We start from the raw sequence: 17891 nt of genomic DNA, 5'->3' as shown, positions 1-17891 counted from the left end.
GGGGGATCAGGCGGTTTCCACCTTTTGGCAATGAGCCATTTAGCTGTCATGAAACCTAAACCCGGAAAGCGAGTGGTAGCTCTGTTTTTTTGTGTGTCTGCAGTATAAACTCAAAAGACATACCTCCCATGTGTGTGGACCCTGGCGGTCAGTGCAGCTAGTCAGATAGGACATGAGCCCTTGCCAGTAACTTTGTAGCTGTGGGCAAGCCCAAAACATGTGAGGCCGGGCCATTTACCTCATTATTTTCGAATCTGGGTGGGTGTAGACAGGGATGGGTTTAGAGAATGGTAAGTAGCCAGAATCATTAAGATACGCAATATGGTCAAAAACGGGAAAGCGAAATATAAGAGCAAAGTGAAATTAACTCCTTCATATATGTACACGTTTGACCCTGAGGAATGCACAAAGGCGTAAGGAAGACTGACAAACGTACACTTACTACCTTTTGAGAAGTTACACCAGAAGGTGATGGAAGAGGCCCACTTGATATGAAACATCTGCAAGCAACTCATAGAGGGATACACGGAAACCAAATGTTCAATTCATCTCAACTGAGAAAAGGAGTCAGGCATAAACCTTTCAAGGGAACAATCTGAGATCGTAGCTTGCAGCACTTTTAAAGATATAGGACATTTTCATGGGGAGAGAAGCAGCTTGTAAGATATTACCTGGATGGCAATGGACACAAAGCCGCCCGTTTGCTGTTAATGAGACAAAACCTAAGCAGTGCTGAATGGGAGGTCACCACGACAGAACAACGACACGTGTTTATGAATGTCCCAGGCTAATCTCTTACTGGGAAGAGATTACAAAGGCAACAGAAACGTTCATAGACTCACAAGTACCGAGGTGCACACACAGACTGTGTAATTTTAGGTTGAATTCCTGAGACAAAACGGGGCAAGCTTGGAAATAGCAAAAAATTTAGAAACACCTTGCTACTTGCGGTGAAACAGCCACATATTACCTAATGGGGATCCCTACAGAAACCTACATTCAATAACTGGTATAAAGAAGTATGGTTCGTTTTATGAATGGCGACGATAACACATTATGTACAAGCGAACAACTGATGTTTCAGGAAAACACAGGCATCAGTTTTAGACTTTTTTTCTCAAGGGATTACAGGGTTCTGACATGTCCAAGGACACTAAACGCCCTCCACCTGATTTAACACGATCCTGAGACATTCAGTGAACTTTACATTTGAAAGCAACATATTAAGCAACACTGGTGGGGGGGGGGGTGGAGATTGATTTAGGGAATGGGTTGTTGTATTTTTTTTGTATATGTTTAAGTCCAATAACTATCTAAAGAAACATAAGATGTACACTGCTATATTTTTTCAAGAAGGGATTCCATGGCATATTAATTCAGGGTAGATATGAAAAGAGCTCAGGTTTTGATATATTTAAAGAGGTAGTGGAGTATGCTATCTTAAAATGGGACAAATTCATAAACTTGCACAATCCCAAAGACTTCTTTGCCAAACTGCTGTCTCACATTGCATCCTTCAAGAATGTATCATGGAGAATGTAATTCTGGATTATGCCTTCAAAAGGCATCAGTACTGGTAGTTTATTTTACATTGTACTCTACTTTTAGGAAGGAGGAGAGAAAAACCGAAGAGACATGAACACCTTTTGGTATAGAGGGGTGAGGGCAACTCATTTGTGCAATTCTAGGGGTGAAAACAAATATTATGCCAGTGGAATCTACTAAAGTACTCCGCTGCTACCCCTGCAGCCAAATAAACTTGGAGGTGTTGCTTCCTTGTCTTTCTCTTAGGACTTGCACACCTGTTAGGTGAGCATTTGTTTTCACTGCTAAATGTGTCAAAAGGATGATGGAACACCATCAACCATATGTAGTCTATGAACTCAACTCTAAAAGGTTTGAAATGATTATCCTCATGAAAGGGACTCTCTTCCCGAAATGCACTGAGATGCGTGTATGATTCTCATGTTGTGGAAAGACACAGGAATTGTTAACACAAATTGAGACCAGGAACAAGTGCTGTCTTTTGAAAATACAATTTCTCCTGAGAAAGCAATTCAATTCCCTAATATAATCGATCATATAAATGTTGGTGTGATATCATCAGTGATTATTTTTTTTTTTATGTCATCCGGTGTGTCTTGTGTAAGGCTGTAAGCAGTGCATTAGGTGGAGTTACGGCTGTTACTGGGCCCATCAGAATTGCAAGGCTACTTCCAATGAGGGCCTCAATAAGATACACCGTGCACATTTCTCTCCTGGGATAGGTTGATAATCTGGCGCGTGCCACTGCTAGAAACATGCAGTGTGAATAGTTACCTTGCACCATCTGCACCTCAGCTTTTCAGATAGACACAAGAAGCCTTGGGATAACGATTCTCATTGTGGGCAGAAAGACAATAAAATATCCAAGTGCAACTTGCAGAAAGGGCAACATTCTGATCAAATTCTGTGTAGAGCTTCTTTGGTGGACATCCACGGGTGTCCTTTAATGTCAACAAGTACTCAAATTCTGTAATATCTGGTCGGGGTCTGGAGTTGTGAAAGTAGTTAGTCAGCTCCTAATGCTTGCAGTGCTTCTCTGTGTTAGATGACAAGTTCTTGATTCATCCTTTTAGAAGCAATCCAAATAAGCAGTTTTGTTGCCATAAAAAGGACAAATACTGCAGCTTTTTTTTAAAAAAAATCCACACTAACTTACTTAACTCCATTTTCAAACTCCTTCAAAAGAGCAATGTATGTCAAGTTTGGATCAGAAGATCGCCGCTCTGTACAGCCAGTAATGTTATGACGTCAGAAGACCATACATGACCATCACACATACCACCCTTGGTCTAAAACTATTCATTCCTTGTGTACCATCAAACTAGACCCGAGAAATGTAGTGAAATGTTGTAGTTACAACTAGAACTAAAGAGCCACGTATGGTGAGCTATACAACCATTATTGGCCCCGTATGAAAAGCAGCAGAAAACTCGGAATGAAAGTCTGGCCCAAAATAAGGAATTACTGGGGAGAACTGGATCTGGAAGAATAGATTCCCCTGGTATTTCTTCATTTCTTAGTAGATCCTCATGTGCCAACTCGTAATGAATCGGATTTTTTCCATTTCTGGAGATACTAATAACCCATCAGTAACTCAGATTGGGGAAAATCCACCCCATTTTTGGGAGGCATGCTCAGTGCGATGAATCTTTGGGGCAAACTTACAAGCCCCTAGTGCCACCTTGCACTGCCAGAGTATTATTTTTTTAACACTAAGGTGGCTTTTCCCCTTCGCCTTATTTACAAAGTAGCTCAGTGCACCACTTTGCAACCTCTTGCGCCACTTTATGCCTGCCTCAGGCATAATGTATTCAAGGGGGGTGGTCCAATGCAGGGAGGCCCGAAAAAATGGAGCAGTGAAATTTACAGTTCACTGCGCCATTTTTCCATCATTTTTAACGCCTGCTCAGTGTAAGTGTTAAAATGACGCATCCATTTTAATCAATGGGCCTCCCTGTGCTTTGCAGCACTAGTGTCAACATTTTTAATGCTAGTGCAGCAAAGCGCCACAATAGCATCATAAATGTTGACGCTATTGTACTAATGACCGCCATGGTACACCGTATTGTAAATAAGGCGCAACCATGGTGTCATTAGGTGGGAGGGGGGCGACACAAGAAAAGTGGCACATTGGGACCGATGCACCACCTTCTTGTACATATGACACACAATGTTTTTCCTATGTAAATACTATGGATTGGCCCTAATGGACCCTTCACAAACCTAGAGGAAATGCCTTCCAAATCAGCAGCTGTCAAAGAAGCTGTGTTGAAGGTCAGAAAAAAAGTTTCAAAACTCACCACTGTGTATCCGGATGTGCTCTTTGAGGTGATGTTTGTATTTGAAGGATTTGCCACACTCCGGGCACTTAAATTTTCTGTTGTCCGGACTTTGACCTGAGAGAGGCTGCAGAAAGAAAATGTCAGAATATTTACATTTGGAAGGTTGAGCAGTTCTGAACTGTTTGCAGGAAAATCTATGTTACGTTTGCAAACATATTTAAACATTGGACTCAAACACCTTTGTGAGCTGGATAAAATGCTAGTTTTATCAAATAAAACAAAAATCTCGTTTGGGAAAAAGTATTGTACTTATTAATGTATGCGTAAATGTGTGTAAATATGTATTTTTTCATTTATTGCCAACCAGATCACGAGAGCGTCAGAGCACTTCAAATAAGCTCAGTCGTTTTGCACACAGTTCGACATACTTACGGGATGACATTGTGACAAATTTGTGTACATTTTTGGATGATTTTACATCGAGCAAGGGCAGATACAATGATGTGCAAACAGAGGCATGCATGCAATTTTCATTGCAGTGCGCATTCGGGGTTTTAGTAGAGAATAAGGAGGATTTACATTGGATACATTAAGAAACTCTTTACTTCTAATTCCCCTAATGTTTGAATTATCACTATTACTTATTGCATAAGCATACACAAAACGTGGGAAAATCAAGCACTGCAGAAAAAGTTATATCGAATGATAGTGGAGGGGCAGGGGTCCTGCTTCTTTCTCCAAAGCTAAGACTCACAGCTTGAAAAAAGGTGCCTCTGGTGGATTTTTGTTGTTAAGGTGTCTATTTGAAGAGATAAATACAACCTATATTTATAAAGTCCTGTCGCATTTTTATTGTGTTCCATTTTCTTCTTATTCAACTGCTTTGGTACTTCTAAATGGTTTACTCTTGTTCGTTTGCTAAAATGAACCTGACTGGTCCGAATAAGGGTTTGTAGGCTTTTTACACAGTGAGGTCGCTCAACCACACCATCTAATTAACCATTTTCCTCACATGCTGTCATCTGGACTGTCCACAGTTTCTCTCTTTTCCTACTACTTCTGAGGCCCTTAGAATGTGCCACAATCTTCCAGGTTTAACCTCTAGAGCGTGAGACCCACTAGTTTTGCTTTGAAAACAGGACACACTGCTGCATATGTGGCTCTAGAATTGGAGTTTGTATTCGTGTAGGGAATGCCTTCTAGATAAAATATTCTAGACTGTGAATGCCAGACCTAGACAGAGTTTTTCAGTGTCCCATTCTGAATTAGACACAGTCATCGAGATTGGCTTGCAGAACTGGAAACAATATTTGGATTCCAGATGTGATCTCCTGATAGATCTAGACTTAATGTTGTTTTTGTTACATGCAGAACTGGAGGCAACATTCCAGATTTAATTTACACAATAGGACACAATACTCCATATATCTTACTAAGAACTAAACACATGCATCCTTCAGAGCTGGTGACATTGGTTACTCCAGGTGAAAACCTAAGAACTGCAGACAGCACTCCAGATGTAGCTTCCCGAACTGAACACTGTTCTTTAGATGAGGCTTTCAGAAATAGGCCCAGTACTCTTTGTATGCATCCAATCTATAATTTAGGAACAGATGAGGCTTCCAGAAATGCTCTCAGTGTTCTTAATGTATCCCCCGGGACTAGCTCCAATACGCCTAGCGAGATATCCAGAATTTAACAAAATACTTCACATATGATTTCCAAAACTGGTCACCATACTCCAGGTCAGAGTTTCACAGATGGGCAAAGTACTCCAAATGATGCCTCCAGAACTGTCATAACTCTCTAAATGAAGCATTAAGAGCTGATTACAATGCTAATGACAAGTATTTCAGAACTAGATATAATATTCCAGATAGGAAATCTAGGCCTGGGTAAATAATCCTACAAGGACCCCTTAGAATAGGAAGCATTATTTCAAATGTGCCCACAGCTCTTTGCAGCCAATTCAGGCAAGTCTTTCAGAAGTGGACACAGTTCTTCAGATATGGTTGCCAGAACTGGGTTTATTGCAACTGATGTGACCTCAGAAATTGATTGACTTAATACTGTACATGTGGCTTCCAGATCCAAGCACAACTCTCAAGATGAGGCCTCCCGCACTGGACACAACGCTCACAATGAAGATTTGCAAGGTGGAGCTAGTACACCGGATGTGGCCTACTGAACTGGACACTCAGTACTCCTGATATGGCCTTCTGAACTGGACCCAATACACCAGACAAGACTTCCTGTACTCTACACAATATTAGATTAGACCTCCTGAACTTTACACAATACTTCACAGGTGAACTCCACTTCAGGTGAGCTCCATCCTTCCCCGGGCACTTGTAGGAGTAATGAAACACTTAATGTATCAATATCTCGGCATGGGGTACCCTTTGGGTACTTCCTTCTCACTGGTAGAAAATGTCAATTGTGGTCAATCCAACAAAACCCTTAGAGCAGTCTGAAGTTCGAGCTAATGAATTCACCGCTGCAAACCAGAGCTTAACAAAAGTACCATTTAAATCACTAGTGATCAGTTGGCTTTTTAGGACTCACCTCGGCAGCGCATGTGTGCTGTCTCTTCAAGCCATGCTGTATCTAGAATATGGGCTCAGAGCACCACCAATCTATTTCATTGGTTCCTCTTGTTGTCCTTTGTAAGTACTGTTAGGAGGTGAGTGCTGGCAATGTGGATAGCGCTTTACTCTATTTCAAGGCCACAAAGCGGGGATAGCACAGGCAGCCTGTATTCCTCCATTATGCAATAAGGTCAGATATGGACGTCGCGCTTCATATTTTACAGACGTTTACTCTCCTCCTCGTTATTTACAAGACAGCAGCAGTGAAAAGCGCTCCCCAGCCCACCTACATGAGGAGACTTAAGCAGTGGTGACAAACATGCTTGCTTTTTCTATCGAAATCTCCTTTGAAATCGCACAAAGGCACTAATAAATGACAGCATTTTGTTGGCTTTTGCCATTTTTTTACTTAAATGTTTCAGCTCAGCATTTTATTTTTGGAAGGCACAGAAAGAGACTATGCAGAGACTCGAACTATGGTCCCTGGGTTCCAGGGTCAGTAGCTGTGAATGTTATGCTACATCCTCTCTCCAAAGCACCCAGCATTTTTTAGGGGAATTGTCTCCATTTCCCTCACTGAGATACCCTCCCACCATGCAACCACCCTTAACCCCTTTCTCCCTTTTATTTCCCTGAACGCCCCTCGTGAGTGCATGGGGAAAGGCTTTCCCTTGATTACACAGAAGTGTGCTCTTAGGAGGCGAGAGCTAGCAAAGTGGATAGCGCTTTACTCTATTTGAAGGCCCCAAAGCGAGGAAAGCATAACCAACCTGTATTCCTCCATTATGCAACAAGGTCAGACATGGATGCCACGCTTTATCTTTTACAGACACTCGCTCTCCTCCCCGTTATTTACAGGACAGCAGCAGTGAAAACCGCTTCCCCGGCCCAGCTATGTGACATGCCTTAAGAATGGTGACAAACACGCTTGTTTTTTTTTTGCCAAGATCCCCTTTGAAATCGCACAAAGGCACAGAAAAATGGCAGCATTTTGTTGACTTTTGCCATTGTTTTTACTTGATTTTTTCAGATTGGCATGGGGAGATAATCCTTTAAATAAGTACTTCCCAATTCAGTTCTATAATGTGCCTATTAGTGTCAAAGCGTCCATGTTAAAGAACAGTAAATGTTGTAGCACCCAGGAATATGTTTTGCATGGCTAAATACTTATTAGTTCCTAAAGGCCAGACCTATTGGCTATGCCAATGCTTGTTTCTATTGGAATGTCAGAACAATAGTATTTTCAGAATACCCAATATCATGCCTCTCTGAGATAAAATGAAAATGATGTGGTTGAACGTTTACATCAATTCCCAATACCTAAATGACTCAATCTACAGTGATGAATCACTTTTAGGTTCAGCCCGTCCTTAGATAACAGGAGCCATGACTTTTTGAGGAAATACTGATAATCAGATTTCTTTTTCGCTAACCAATAACAATGTGGGCCTAGATTCTGGGAAAGCGATACAAATAAGTAACTTCACTGCATGTAAAGGACAATGCCATATAAAGTAGTATACGTTGGCCAACTTTAAAAAGTATATTTGTGGTATAAATACGATTGAGATTACATAATAAATTCAGCAAAGCTAGTACTACACGCAAATGTATACAAATATACATACATAGCATATGTCCTTATTCCAGACAGTGAGATACATTCCCACTTAAGCACAAACAGGTGTTTGCACAAAGATCAAGACTCCAAGTTATAGGTAATTACTATGCACGGTAATCACCCCATCTGGTAATTACTGCATGGTGTAATTACCAAACTCCATCTTTTTTTCCTGGACACACTTCACGAGTAAAAACCTGATACAATTGTTTGAAAATGGTCGGAAAACTGTAAAACATGCAGAAACCGAATGCAAAAAGGCTCAACAAAACATGTTATGCTTTGTTGCGACCTGCAAAAATCAGAACAGGTGGTATGTGCCACAGTCGGTAAGTATCCAACCCAGTGGTAACAGTAAATACATGAGGTAAGCACCTCTTTTTTATGCAGATCTTAGAATGCAGGATCAGCCAGACTACTGTGTAATGGTCCAGGGTCATCAGGAAGGTGGAACAGAGAGGACACTATTCCCCCAGGCCTCATGCTTTGTCAGGGCTCCACTCTTTTGCCACAACATTTTTGTATAGATTTTAACTAGCCTCTACTGCTTATTAATTGGGCAGCTAGCAGGCTAATACCACTAAACAGTGCCAGATACCGCTTTGTTTTTGTAACTTGCAGGACAATTTTTTTAAACATAGAAAAAGATCCTCATTCTAGTAGGGAGCACACTGAAGTTGTTTACCTGGGCCTCAGAAAAACCTTTGGAATGTTTGGTTTGCTTCAAGGGGATCTTTACCAATAGTCATAGGCATTGAATAGTACCAACCCCGTGCGGGGATCTTGGAGCACATTTAAGCTATAAATATATCTATTTATATAACATTGTACAACAGTACACTACATATATGTTAGATGCCTAAAGAAAGGCTAAAAATTGCAACATTTCCTTTATTTTCTTTTTAAGCAAGCAGCCAATTACATAATTAAGTAATCACTGATAGAGAAGTGACCATAGAAAATGTTTCAGAACATTGTTACCCAATGGGCTGATTTGCAAAGCATAGGAGATAAACACTGGCACAATGACTTTAAGAAACTCACAATACCCTGCATTCCATCATACCCCACAGGTGACAGACAGTAAGGTAGGTTCACTGTTCTGGCTCCTGCAAACAGGACCCTGGGGCACAGAGCTCTGCCTCTTTGGCTTTAAAACACAATAGCAGCCGATGTCAGTGAAAATGGTGGCGGAGGGGGGTGTGGACAATAACAATACAACAAAACAAAAAAAGTACCTGCCTACAGATGCATTGCCGCTCTTCTGCTGCTCTGGCCCCACTGCAGCACAGACTCCCAGACTCCCCTGTGGCCAATCCAGATGCTGCTTTCATGCTGCTGGCAGCATGAGAAAAGTGCCAGGATTGGCCTGAGCGGGATGGATTTGTGCTCCCACGAGGATTGGGAGCTTGTGCCTGCTGCCTCCGCTCAGCAACACAGGTTGGTTGGAGACATACCAGTGTGCATGTTGGTTAGTAAACCTGTTCTATTATTATGTCATTTTTAAATTTTTGCCTCTGCTGGCGGGGTAAAGGGGGAGGCTCCTCCACCTTAGCAGAGGAGCTGCCACTGTTAAATCATTGGAAAATCTTTCTAAAACCTTTCTTTTTTGCATTTAATCAAGATCTTATGGTTATGAGAAAAGTTGAGCCATTTTTGATGGACAATAAATTATTTTCTTGTCAAAATGCCTTCTCTATTTGTGAAGTGCCCTTCTTGAGGGAAAAAGAACGCCCAGACACAACTTCACGCTGTCTGCATTGTTTGCCTTCCGAAAGACCATCATCCAAAGACTAGCACCCACTATGAAAAGTTGTCCAGAAGGACCCTCAAGTTCAGAGAAAAAATTAGGCTGCATGACCTCCAGGAATGAAGGCAATAAGCGGAATCTGGGTCAACAAGAGGCCTTGGAGAAGTTAATCATTCTTCCAGAGTGCTCTTCACCCACTCCAAAGACTCCCAAAAAGGGAGAAACACCATTAGAGGAAGAGGCAATGCTCCCTCTCGATGTTGAGAACCATGATGTTGAGAACAGAAAAAATACCAATTTATTCACAGTTGACAGGTACGCTATTGAGGATGCCATCAATACACCACTCAAAGCCAAAGCATTGTTGGTGTTCACTGTCACACACCCCTTGATGTCAATGTCACTGATGACATGTCGAAATTACAATCAAAGCCGGCTTCAATACACAACTCTCATACAGATGTTATGCCTTGTTTCATGTCGAGAGCTACCTCATAATCTACCTTGAGCATTTGACCACAATGGCTTCAAAGTGTGCAAGAGAAAGGTATGCCACACACATCATATTCAGATTATTCCTGCACCAAATCTCCACTGTGGGTCACATCAAAGATCCAGCTTTAAAGCACTCCTTTTACCTAGGAGATCAACATCTGCTCATTTCTCTCCAGGCACACTACCTAATAAAACACCTCAAACTCCTCCTACTGCTCCAGAAAGACCTCTGAGCAGTCCACATCCGACTACTGCTCCACCTGATCTCCTCAAGAAGCTATACGTTCAAGAAAGCACTGGCATTCCATACCTAGAAATAGATCTAAAAGGACTTCTAAAAGTAGGTCATCATCCAGATTTTCAGAAGATTGAGTAGAATATCATGACATAGAAGGGGATCTCCCACCACTACTTCCACTACTTGCTCATCTGTCAGTGATGATTCACCTACTCTGATAGATAGACCACCAGTAAGAGTCTCGCCAATAGATGATTTACCAACCCTTAATGATATATTGGTAAGAAGAGCAGCAAAATTACATATTACTATGACTAGGCATACTATATCAGTCTTTGTCTTTGTCTTTTTTAAAACACTACATGCCAGACAGCAAGATCTCTCCTTCCTCTAGTCCCTAGTCTTCTTGAGCCTGCAATGCAACTATTTCTCATGCCCGCATTGATGAAGCCTGCTCTATCTAGACTTCTCAAGAAATATAAACCCCCTGACTAGGACCCTTTGTTTCATAGAACAGACATTACAGCAGATTTGGTAATTGTGGCTGCAGCAAGGACATCTCATACTCTTGCTCTTTCTTCTTCACTACAACTGGATAAAGAGAGTAAGCACATCGTCTTGTTTGGTCTACAGTGAAGGCTGCCAGTGGTACTGCCCTTTTGGAGAGATATAATAGGTCTCTTTGGGAGTCTCTCCAAAGATTTACTGAAGAAACTCACAAAAGAGGATAAATAAGATCTTCAAGAAATCCTTTATTAGGGCAGCCTAGTATCGTACCAAATAATAAGAGCAGCAGTTGACACATCAGACCTAGCTGCTCATGGCTACTGCCACAAAACTTGTGCAAGAAGTTCTTGGCTTAGACTGACTGGACTCAAACCAAAACAACATTTCATTCTGAATTTGCCACTCTTGCAGACGATAAAATGTCTTGCATGAAGACAGAAATGGACACCTTAAAAACTATAGGTTTGGAAAAAAGGAAAAAATACAAAAGGATGTGCAGGGCCTATGATAGGAGATATTTTACTCAGAGGATTCAAACCTCTCAATGGTCTAATCGCCAGCAACAGCAATAGAGGCATCCTTACCACCCTTGTAAGTCCTCCACAGGTAGAGGAGGCCAACAACAATCTGTGAGTGCAGGAAAGCCTCCCACCAAGCAATGATTCACTACTTCCCTCTTCTCTGTTAGTCACTCCGTGGGAGGAAGTTTTGTCAAATATATGGAAGAGAGGCATTTCATAACTTCAGACAAATGGGTTTTGAATATTGTTCAGAATTGGTGTTCTCTTTGTTTCAAATCCCCTCGTCCTTCTGATGCACCACTAAAACACTGGCTTATCTGCAGGATCTGTTGCATAAGAAAGTCAGCAGCTTTGTGCAGAAAAATGCAATGCAGTAGAGGTGGTTTCTTATTACAAAAGAGATTGAGAATTTGTTCCTGTTTCTCTCTGGTTTGAAAAAAAGTGCCTAAAGAAGAATTCAGACCCAGCCTTGATCTTCAAGTACTGAACAAGTACATAAAGGGAACACAATTCAGGATGTTGGCATCACACCAGATCTATCATCAGTTACACCAGGGAGACTGGATGTCTGCAATAGACCTTCCAGATACCTACTTCCATGTTCCGATAATAACAAAGAATCAAAAGTTTCTTTGATTCATAGTAGGCTCATGCATGTTCAATACAATGTCCTGCCTTTCAGACTAAAGTGAGCTATTCAAACATTTGCAAAATGTATGGTTGTCATCACAGCACATCTAAGGAAACAAAACATTTTCGTCTATTGTTACCTAGATGACTGGCTAATAAAAGGCAAGTAAGGTCTTCAGGTGAACATCAGGAAATCTACAACTTACCCAGTGCAAAAGATACAATACCTTGGAGTGATACTAGATATGCAGTCCACAAAAGTGTGTCCTTCAGTAGAGAGATTATCATCAATCCGTCTGAAGTGTGAAACTCTATTGCAAACTCTTCATCCAATGACACAAAAAATATCATCTGTACCGAGGTCAAGGTCCTCTTGCATCTTTCTGGTTCTACATGCCAGGTTTCACATAAGGCCTTTACAACAATTCCAAGAGAACCAGTGGAACCAGTTCTCAGACCTTTTGATTGAGATTCTCTCCCAGTCCGTAATCCATTTCCTTCCATGGTGGAAATAACCAAAGAATTTACTAAAGGGGATATTGTTCCATCAGGATCTCCCAGTTCAAACTTTAGTCACAGATGCCTCTCTCCAAGGATGGGGAGCTCACATGGGCCACTTAAAGACCCAAAGAATATGGTCAGACATGGAAAAAAACATCCGTATCACCCGTCTAGATTGATTTAAGAACTGTTCACCTTACTTTGAAGTTTTTTTTTTACAGTTTTAGATAGAGCAAACTCGACTCAAGGGTATTGGAGCACTTTGCATGAGCACCAGTTATATGACACAAGGTCACATTCATTTTTCTTTTTTTCTTTAGGCACAGGGGGGTGAAGTGATTTGCCCACAATCACAGGATGTTGAGTCGATGCTGCGACACGAACCTGGTTCCCCAGTTTGAAAGTCAGCAGCCCTGGCCTTAACTCCACATACTCTACCCCTAAGAAGTCTTTTTTGCCTTCCATAACAACAAACTCCTTTCGTGTTCAGACAGACAATACAACTTGTTATCTGAGCAAGAGCACACTTGAGACCACTATCCCTTGATTCCCTAGCCATATGGATATGGTGAAAGCAAGAAATGTGACAATAACAGATGTCCCCTTTCCAGATGTTCAAAATGTACAAAGATACTCTCTCATCCGTGTATTTCAAGGAAACCACAACTGGGGTCTAACCGTCAAAATCTTGCAAGACGTTTTTCAACACTGGAGTTATCCAAAAGCATATGTGTTAGCAGACACAAGAAACAGAAAATGCCAAGATTATGCATTCAGATTCTATCAACCAGGTTCAAAGGGGAATGCTATTTTGATAGATGAGTGAAAGAAGTTTCTTCAAGCATTTCCCCCAAGTCCCTCATACCAACAGTTCTGATCTAGTTCTACCAGCCCAAGACTAGAATGATGATAGCACCGGAGTGGCCTCGCTAATGGTAGTTCACCGACCTCCTTCACCTTTCAGAGCCACTACACAATAGACTGCCACACAGATAGGATCTCCTTTACAGGGTTGAAGGCCAGGTCCTGCATCTCAACCTTCAATTACTGAACTTAGCTTTGTGGCTCCTGAATTCCTAGAATATTGTCATCTAAGTCTTCCATGAGTCTGTATGAACATTACAGACAAGCTCAATAACCTTCCACTAGAAAATGGTATGCCTTTAAGTGGACGAGATTTTACATTGATGTATTCAGAACAGCCACGGCCCATCCTTGTGTAAAGAAGATGTAGTAATTCCTTACCTACTTCATCTGGCAATGTCTGGTTTACAGTGTTCTTCTACTAGAGTATACCTTGAGGATACAATGCCTGTAGGAGGTCTCCATCACAAATCTCCTTATTTAGAATGACTGTAATTAAATATTTGTTAGGAGGTATTTAAAAGTCACCACCTTCTCCTTGGAAGCTTAATATTGTTCTGTCTAAATGAATGTCCCCCGGTCCTATTCACAAAGCTTCTTTACAACATCATACATGGAAAACAGCATCCTTAGTCGCTATTAGATCCAACTGCAGAGTTAGTGAAATTCAGGCTTTATGCACTACTGAATCACGCAGAGTATGCCATAGTAATAGATGATAATGAAAACACATCTTCCTAGGCTGTTTTTCAAATGAACCAAGCCATCTCTTTGCCTACATTTATTCCTAATCTATCCCTAATCTATCAACTCCAGCAGAGAGATCTCTATGTTCCCTAGAGGTGAAAAAAGTTCTGAAATTCTATCCAGACAAAACTAAATATAAGACAATCAGATCAACTTCTCATAAATTATGGTTTTTATGAAAGCAATCCATTTTTAGAAGGATAGTTTACTGGATATTACTTTCATACCAGCAAGCTAAAAATTCCCTACTTGATACATCTAAAGGACATTCGACGAGGGGAAAAGCTGTTACTATATCCCCTCTTGGTAACATTCCTATTTCAAAAATCTGTAAGGCTGCGACTTAGGGTTCTGTTAATACTTTCACTAGACACTTGTTTGGATTCCTGCTCAAGAGTGTATACTCAAGTAAGGCAGACTTCTTTGAGGAACCCTTTTGGGCAGTTGCTAGAGCTATATTCTATTACTTTCTATTCCTTGTAGCTTATTTACAGGGTGAGCTCGCTCTTTGATTCAGTGCGTATGACTAGTGATGAGGATCCCCCGGAAGAGAAGGAAAAGTTACTCCCCTGTAAGACTTTTTTCTTCCAGGGCAGCCCTTCCTCCTCCCTGGACAAGAAATGCCACAGCTGTCAGCAATTTTCACTCAGGATCCTTTGATTTCTGTAAAATGTATCTGACCTATCTGTCACCTGTGGGACATGATGGGATTTTAGGGTTTTTTGTGAGGTTCTTAACATCACAGTGCCAGTTTTTCTCTCCTAGGCTTTGCGGTGCAGCCTGTTGGCTAACACTGTGACACATCCCCTTTCCTATTTCTTTCCAAAAAGGTTTGTGAAAGATTTTCTATGGTCAGTTCTCTATCAGACACTAATTTGTATGCACTTGGCTTCTTTTTTAAGATGAAAATGAAATTAAATTTGGCCATTTGTAGCCTTTTTTAGACTGAAAACATATTTATTACATTGTACAAAGTTAGATAGACATGCATGTATACAGTAGTTTAAACGTGCTCCAGGATTCCCATGTGTGGGCAGGAGCTGTGCTTATGACTTTGATGAGGCTGCCCCTTGATGAGGACTGGATTACAGGTGAGTGACTTTTCCTTATGGAATCCAAGTTCACCTGCAAAAACCCAGGTCTTCAGTGCATGCTTTGGGACTGCATACGTACTGTCATCGCTGGCGGCTCTCCGGACATCTTCATTTCTCACCCACCTATGTATGACTGTGCAGAGACATGTGGTTCAAATACAAGGACTGAAATCATGTGGCCAAAATCAAGACCAGATCCACCAGCGTGCAGCACAAGAAGAGCTTGTGTTCAAACCAGGGTTATAGTATCTTTAGCCTTTCCCAAGCACACAAGCGCAACAAAATTAAGTGGCAGCTATAATGATTTCATTTCTAAGCAGGGGACTTAATATTGCATAATACAATGCCAATACTGCCAAAAGATGCTGTGTTATCACTGTGGTTCAAAGGGAAACCGTGTTTCTAACCTAACTTATCTCAATATCTCTAAGAGTCTTTAAAGCAAAACATCTTCAGTATCACAGAGGCCTTCATCATGACTCAGATTCAAAATTCACCTATAGGCATTTTAAAGTAAATGCTATATAGGGACCATTTAACTACAGGACACGTATCACCATACTTCAAGGTCCAACGGGATCTTCATGCTTTACAGATCTTTTTTTTCAAGGCATCACCATGGACCCAGATAGAGTGTACATATGTTTCTCTGTTGTGACTTTCAGTGTTGATTTAGAGCTGTACCACTTACATGGTATATGCTATAAGGTACCAGTTATTTAAAAGATCTGCATTCCTACAAACACAGTTTTGGGCTTCCTTTAGGGAACTTTTAATGTTTTTATGGGATATATCTGTTTCTCTCTATTCAGTGGAGAAAATGATGCCTGAGAGAGGTGGAGATCAGAGGACATGGGCCAATGACTGAGACCCATCTCTACATCCACCTGCTGGATTTGCAGACCATTCACCTGGCTTGAAAGCCTTCCTGCGGTCCATCAAGGAAAGACTAATTCAGGTCCTCACAGACAACACCACCGCCATATGGTATTGTAGCAAGCAGAGTGTGGTGTTGTTGTGGGTCCTGTGCCAGAACACCATACACCTCTGAAACTGGCTGAATCATCATGGTATTTCCCTAATTGTACACCACCTTGAAGGCTCTTTAAACACCAGAGTGGAAGAAATCAGCTGGCAACACCTATGGGATCACAAATGGTAGTTTACTCCCAGAGGTGATGCAGAGTGTCTTCCATCAATAAGGAGAACCCTGGCACAATCTCTTCGCCACAGCTGAGAAATTGCAATGTCAACAATTTTGCACTCTCGACTTCCCAAGATGACTCAGAGATGTATTCTGCCTAGAGTGGAGCCTGGGACTCATATGCCTTCCTGCCACTACTTCTCCTGATGCAAGTTCTGAAGAAGATCAAAAACCACTGGGCCCAGGTTATCCTAGTGGCTCTGGATTGGGCAAGGACAGTGTGGTACCCAGAACTTCTGGGCTTGAGCATCACTCCTCTTTCCTGGCTGTTGTCGGGAGGATCTTAGGTCACAGCAGCAGGGCAGGGTTTTGTACCTAGGGTTGGGCAATCTACACCTCAATGCATGGAGATTGAGCAGTGGCAGTTTATTGCATTCAATTCCCCCCGAAACAGGGACTTTCATCCTTGCGGTCAGACGTCCTTCTGAAAAGCCGGTGGTGGGACGCTGGATGCTGGGACAAGTTTGTGTCCTGGTGTGGCACTTGTAATACAGACCTGTAATACAGACCTGTTGCAGGCCAAACTGCTGGATGTTTTGTTTGTTTTGTTTTTGTCCCAGAAAGTACTTCCAATGTCTATGATTAAAGGTTATCTGTTGTTCCTCTCGTCCCTCTGCAAGTATCCGGCCGATAGTCCTCATTCAAATCACCTGTTGTGATGCAATTTCTCAAAAGTTTAGACCCCATGTTTCTTCTTATACACTTTGTGATGCCAATGTGGGAGCTTAATTTGGTCCTTACTTTTCTTATGTGTACCCCTTTTGAGCTGTTCCACAGCTGTCCTCTACATCTCATGAGCATGAAAATGTTCTTTCTCTTTGCAGTTGTTTCAGCTTGTTGCATGAGTGAGCTTCATACTTTATCATTCCAGCTTCCGTACAACAACTATTTTCCAGACACACTGTTGGTGAGGACTCCAATGGACTTTCTACCTAAGGAAGTTCATTTCACATTGAACAGTGCATCTCTTTTCCAATGTTATTTGCCCTGCCTCACTCCACAAAAGAGGAGGAGAGATTCCTTTTCTTGGCTCCCAAAATAGAGTTAAGTTTTTGCATCAATTTGACCAAAAACCACTGGGTCGACGATCAGCTCTTTATGTGTTTCTCTGGGGCAAAGATAGGCAAGGCAGTGAAGAAAGAATTTGTCCTGGTGGATTGCCCTCTGCATTAGGATCTGCTACATGTTGACCAAGAAGCAGACTCTAGAAGGATTTAGGGCCCATTTACCCATTACACGAGTTCCTAGGCTGCTGCTACTGCATTGGCATGCAGAGTGCCTATCCAGGATATTTGCTAGGTGAC

General features: G+C 41.6%; 1 protein-coding gene across 1 annotated transcript in view; it reads right to left on the bottom strand.

The window, feature by feature from the left end:
* The window catches only part of LOC138292289 (zinc finger E-box-binding homeobox 1-like), a 399590-nt gene that overhangs the window by 64027 nt on the left and 317672 nt on the right, over positions 1-17891 (bottom strand). The window contains exon 5 of the mRNA XM_069230798.1: positions 3846-3951. Coding sequence (XP_069086899.1) covers positions 3846-3951 — 106 coding nt within the window. The remainder of the gene's footprint in view (positions 1-3845; positions 3952-17891) is intronic.

Source organism: Pleurodeles waltl, chromosome 4_2 (genome assembly GCF_031143425.1).
Source record: "Pleurodeles waltl isolate 20211129_DDA chromosome 4_2, aPleWal1.hap1.20221129, whole genome shotgun sequence".
NCBI classification, from domain to species: Eukaryota; Metazoa; Chordata; class Amphibia; order Caudata; family Salamandridae; genus Pleurodeles; species Pleurodeles waltl.
This window is presented reverse-complemented; position numbering and strand designations above follow the sequence as displayed.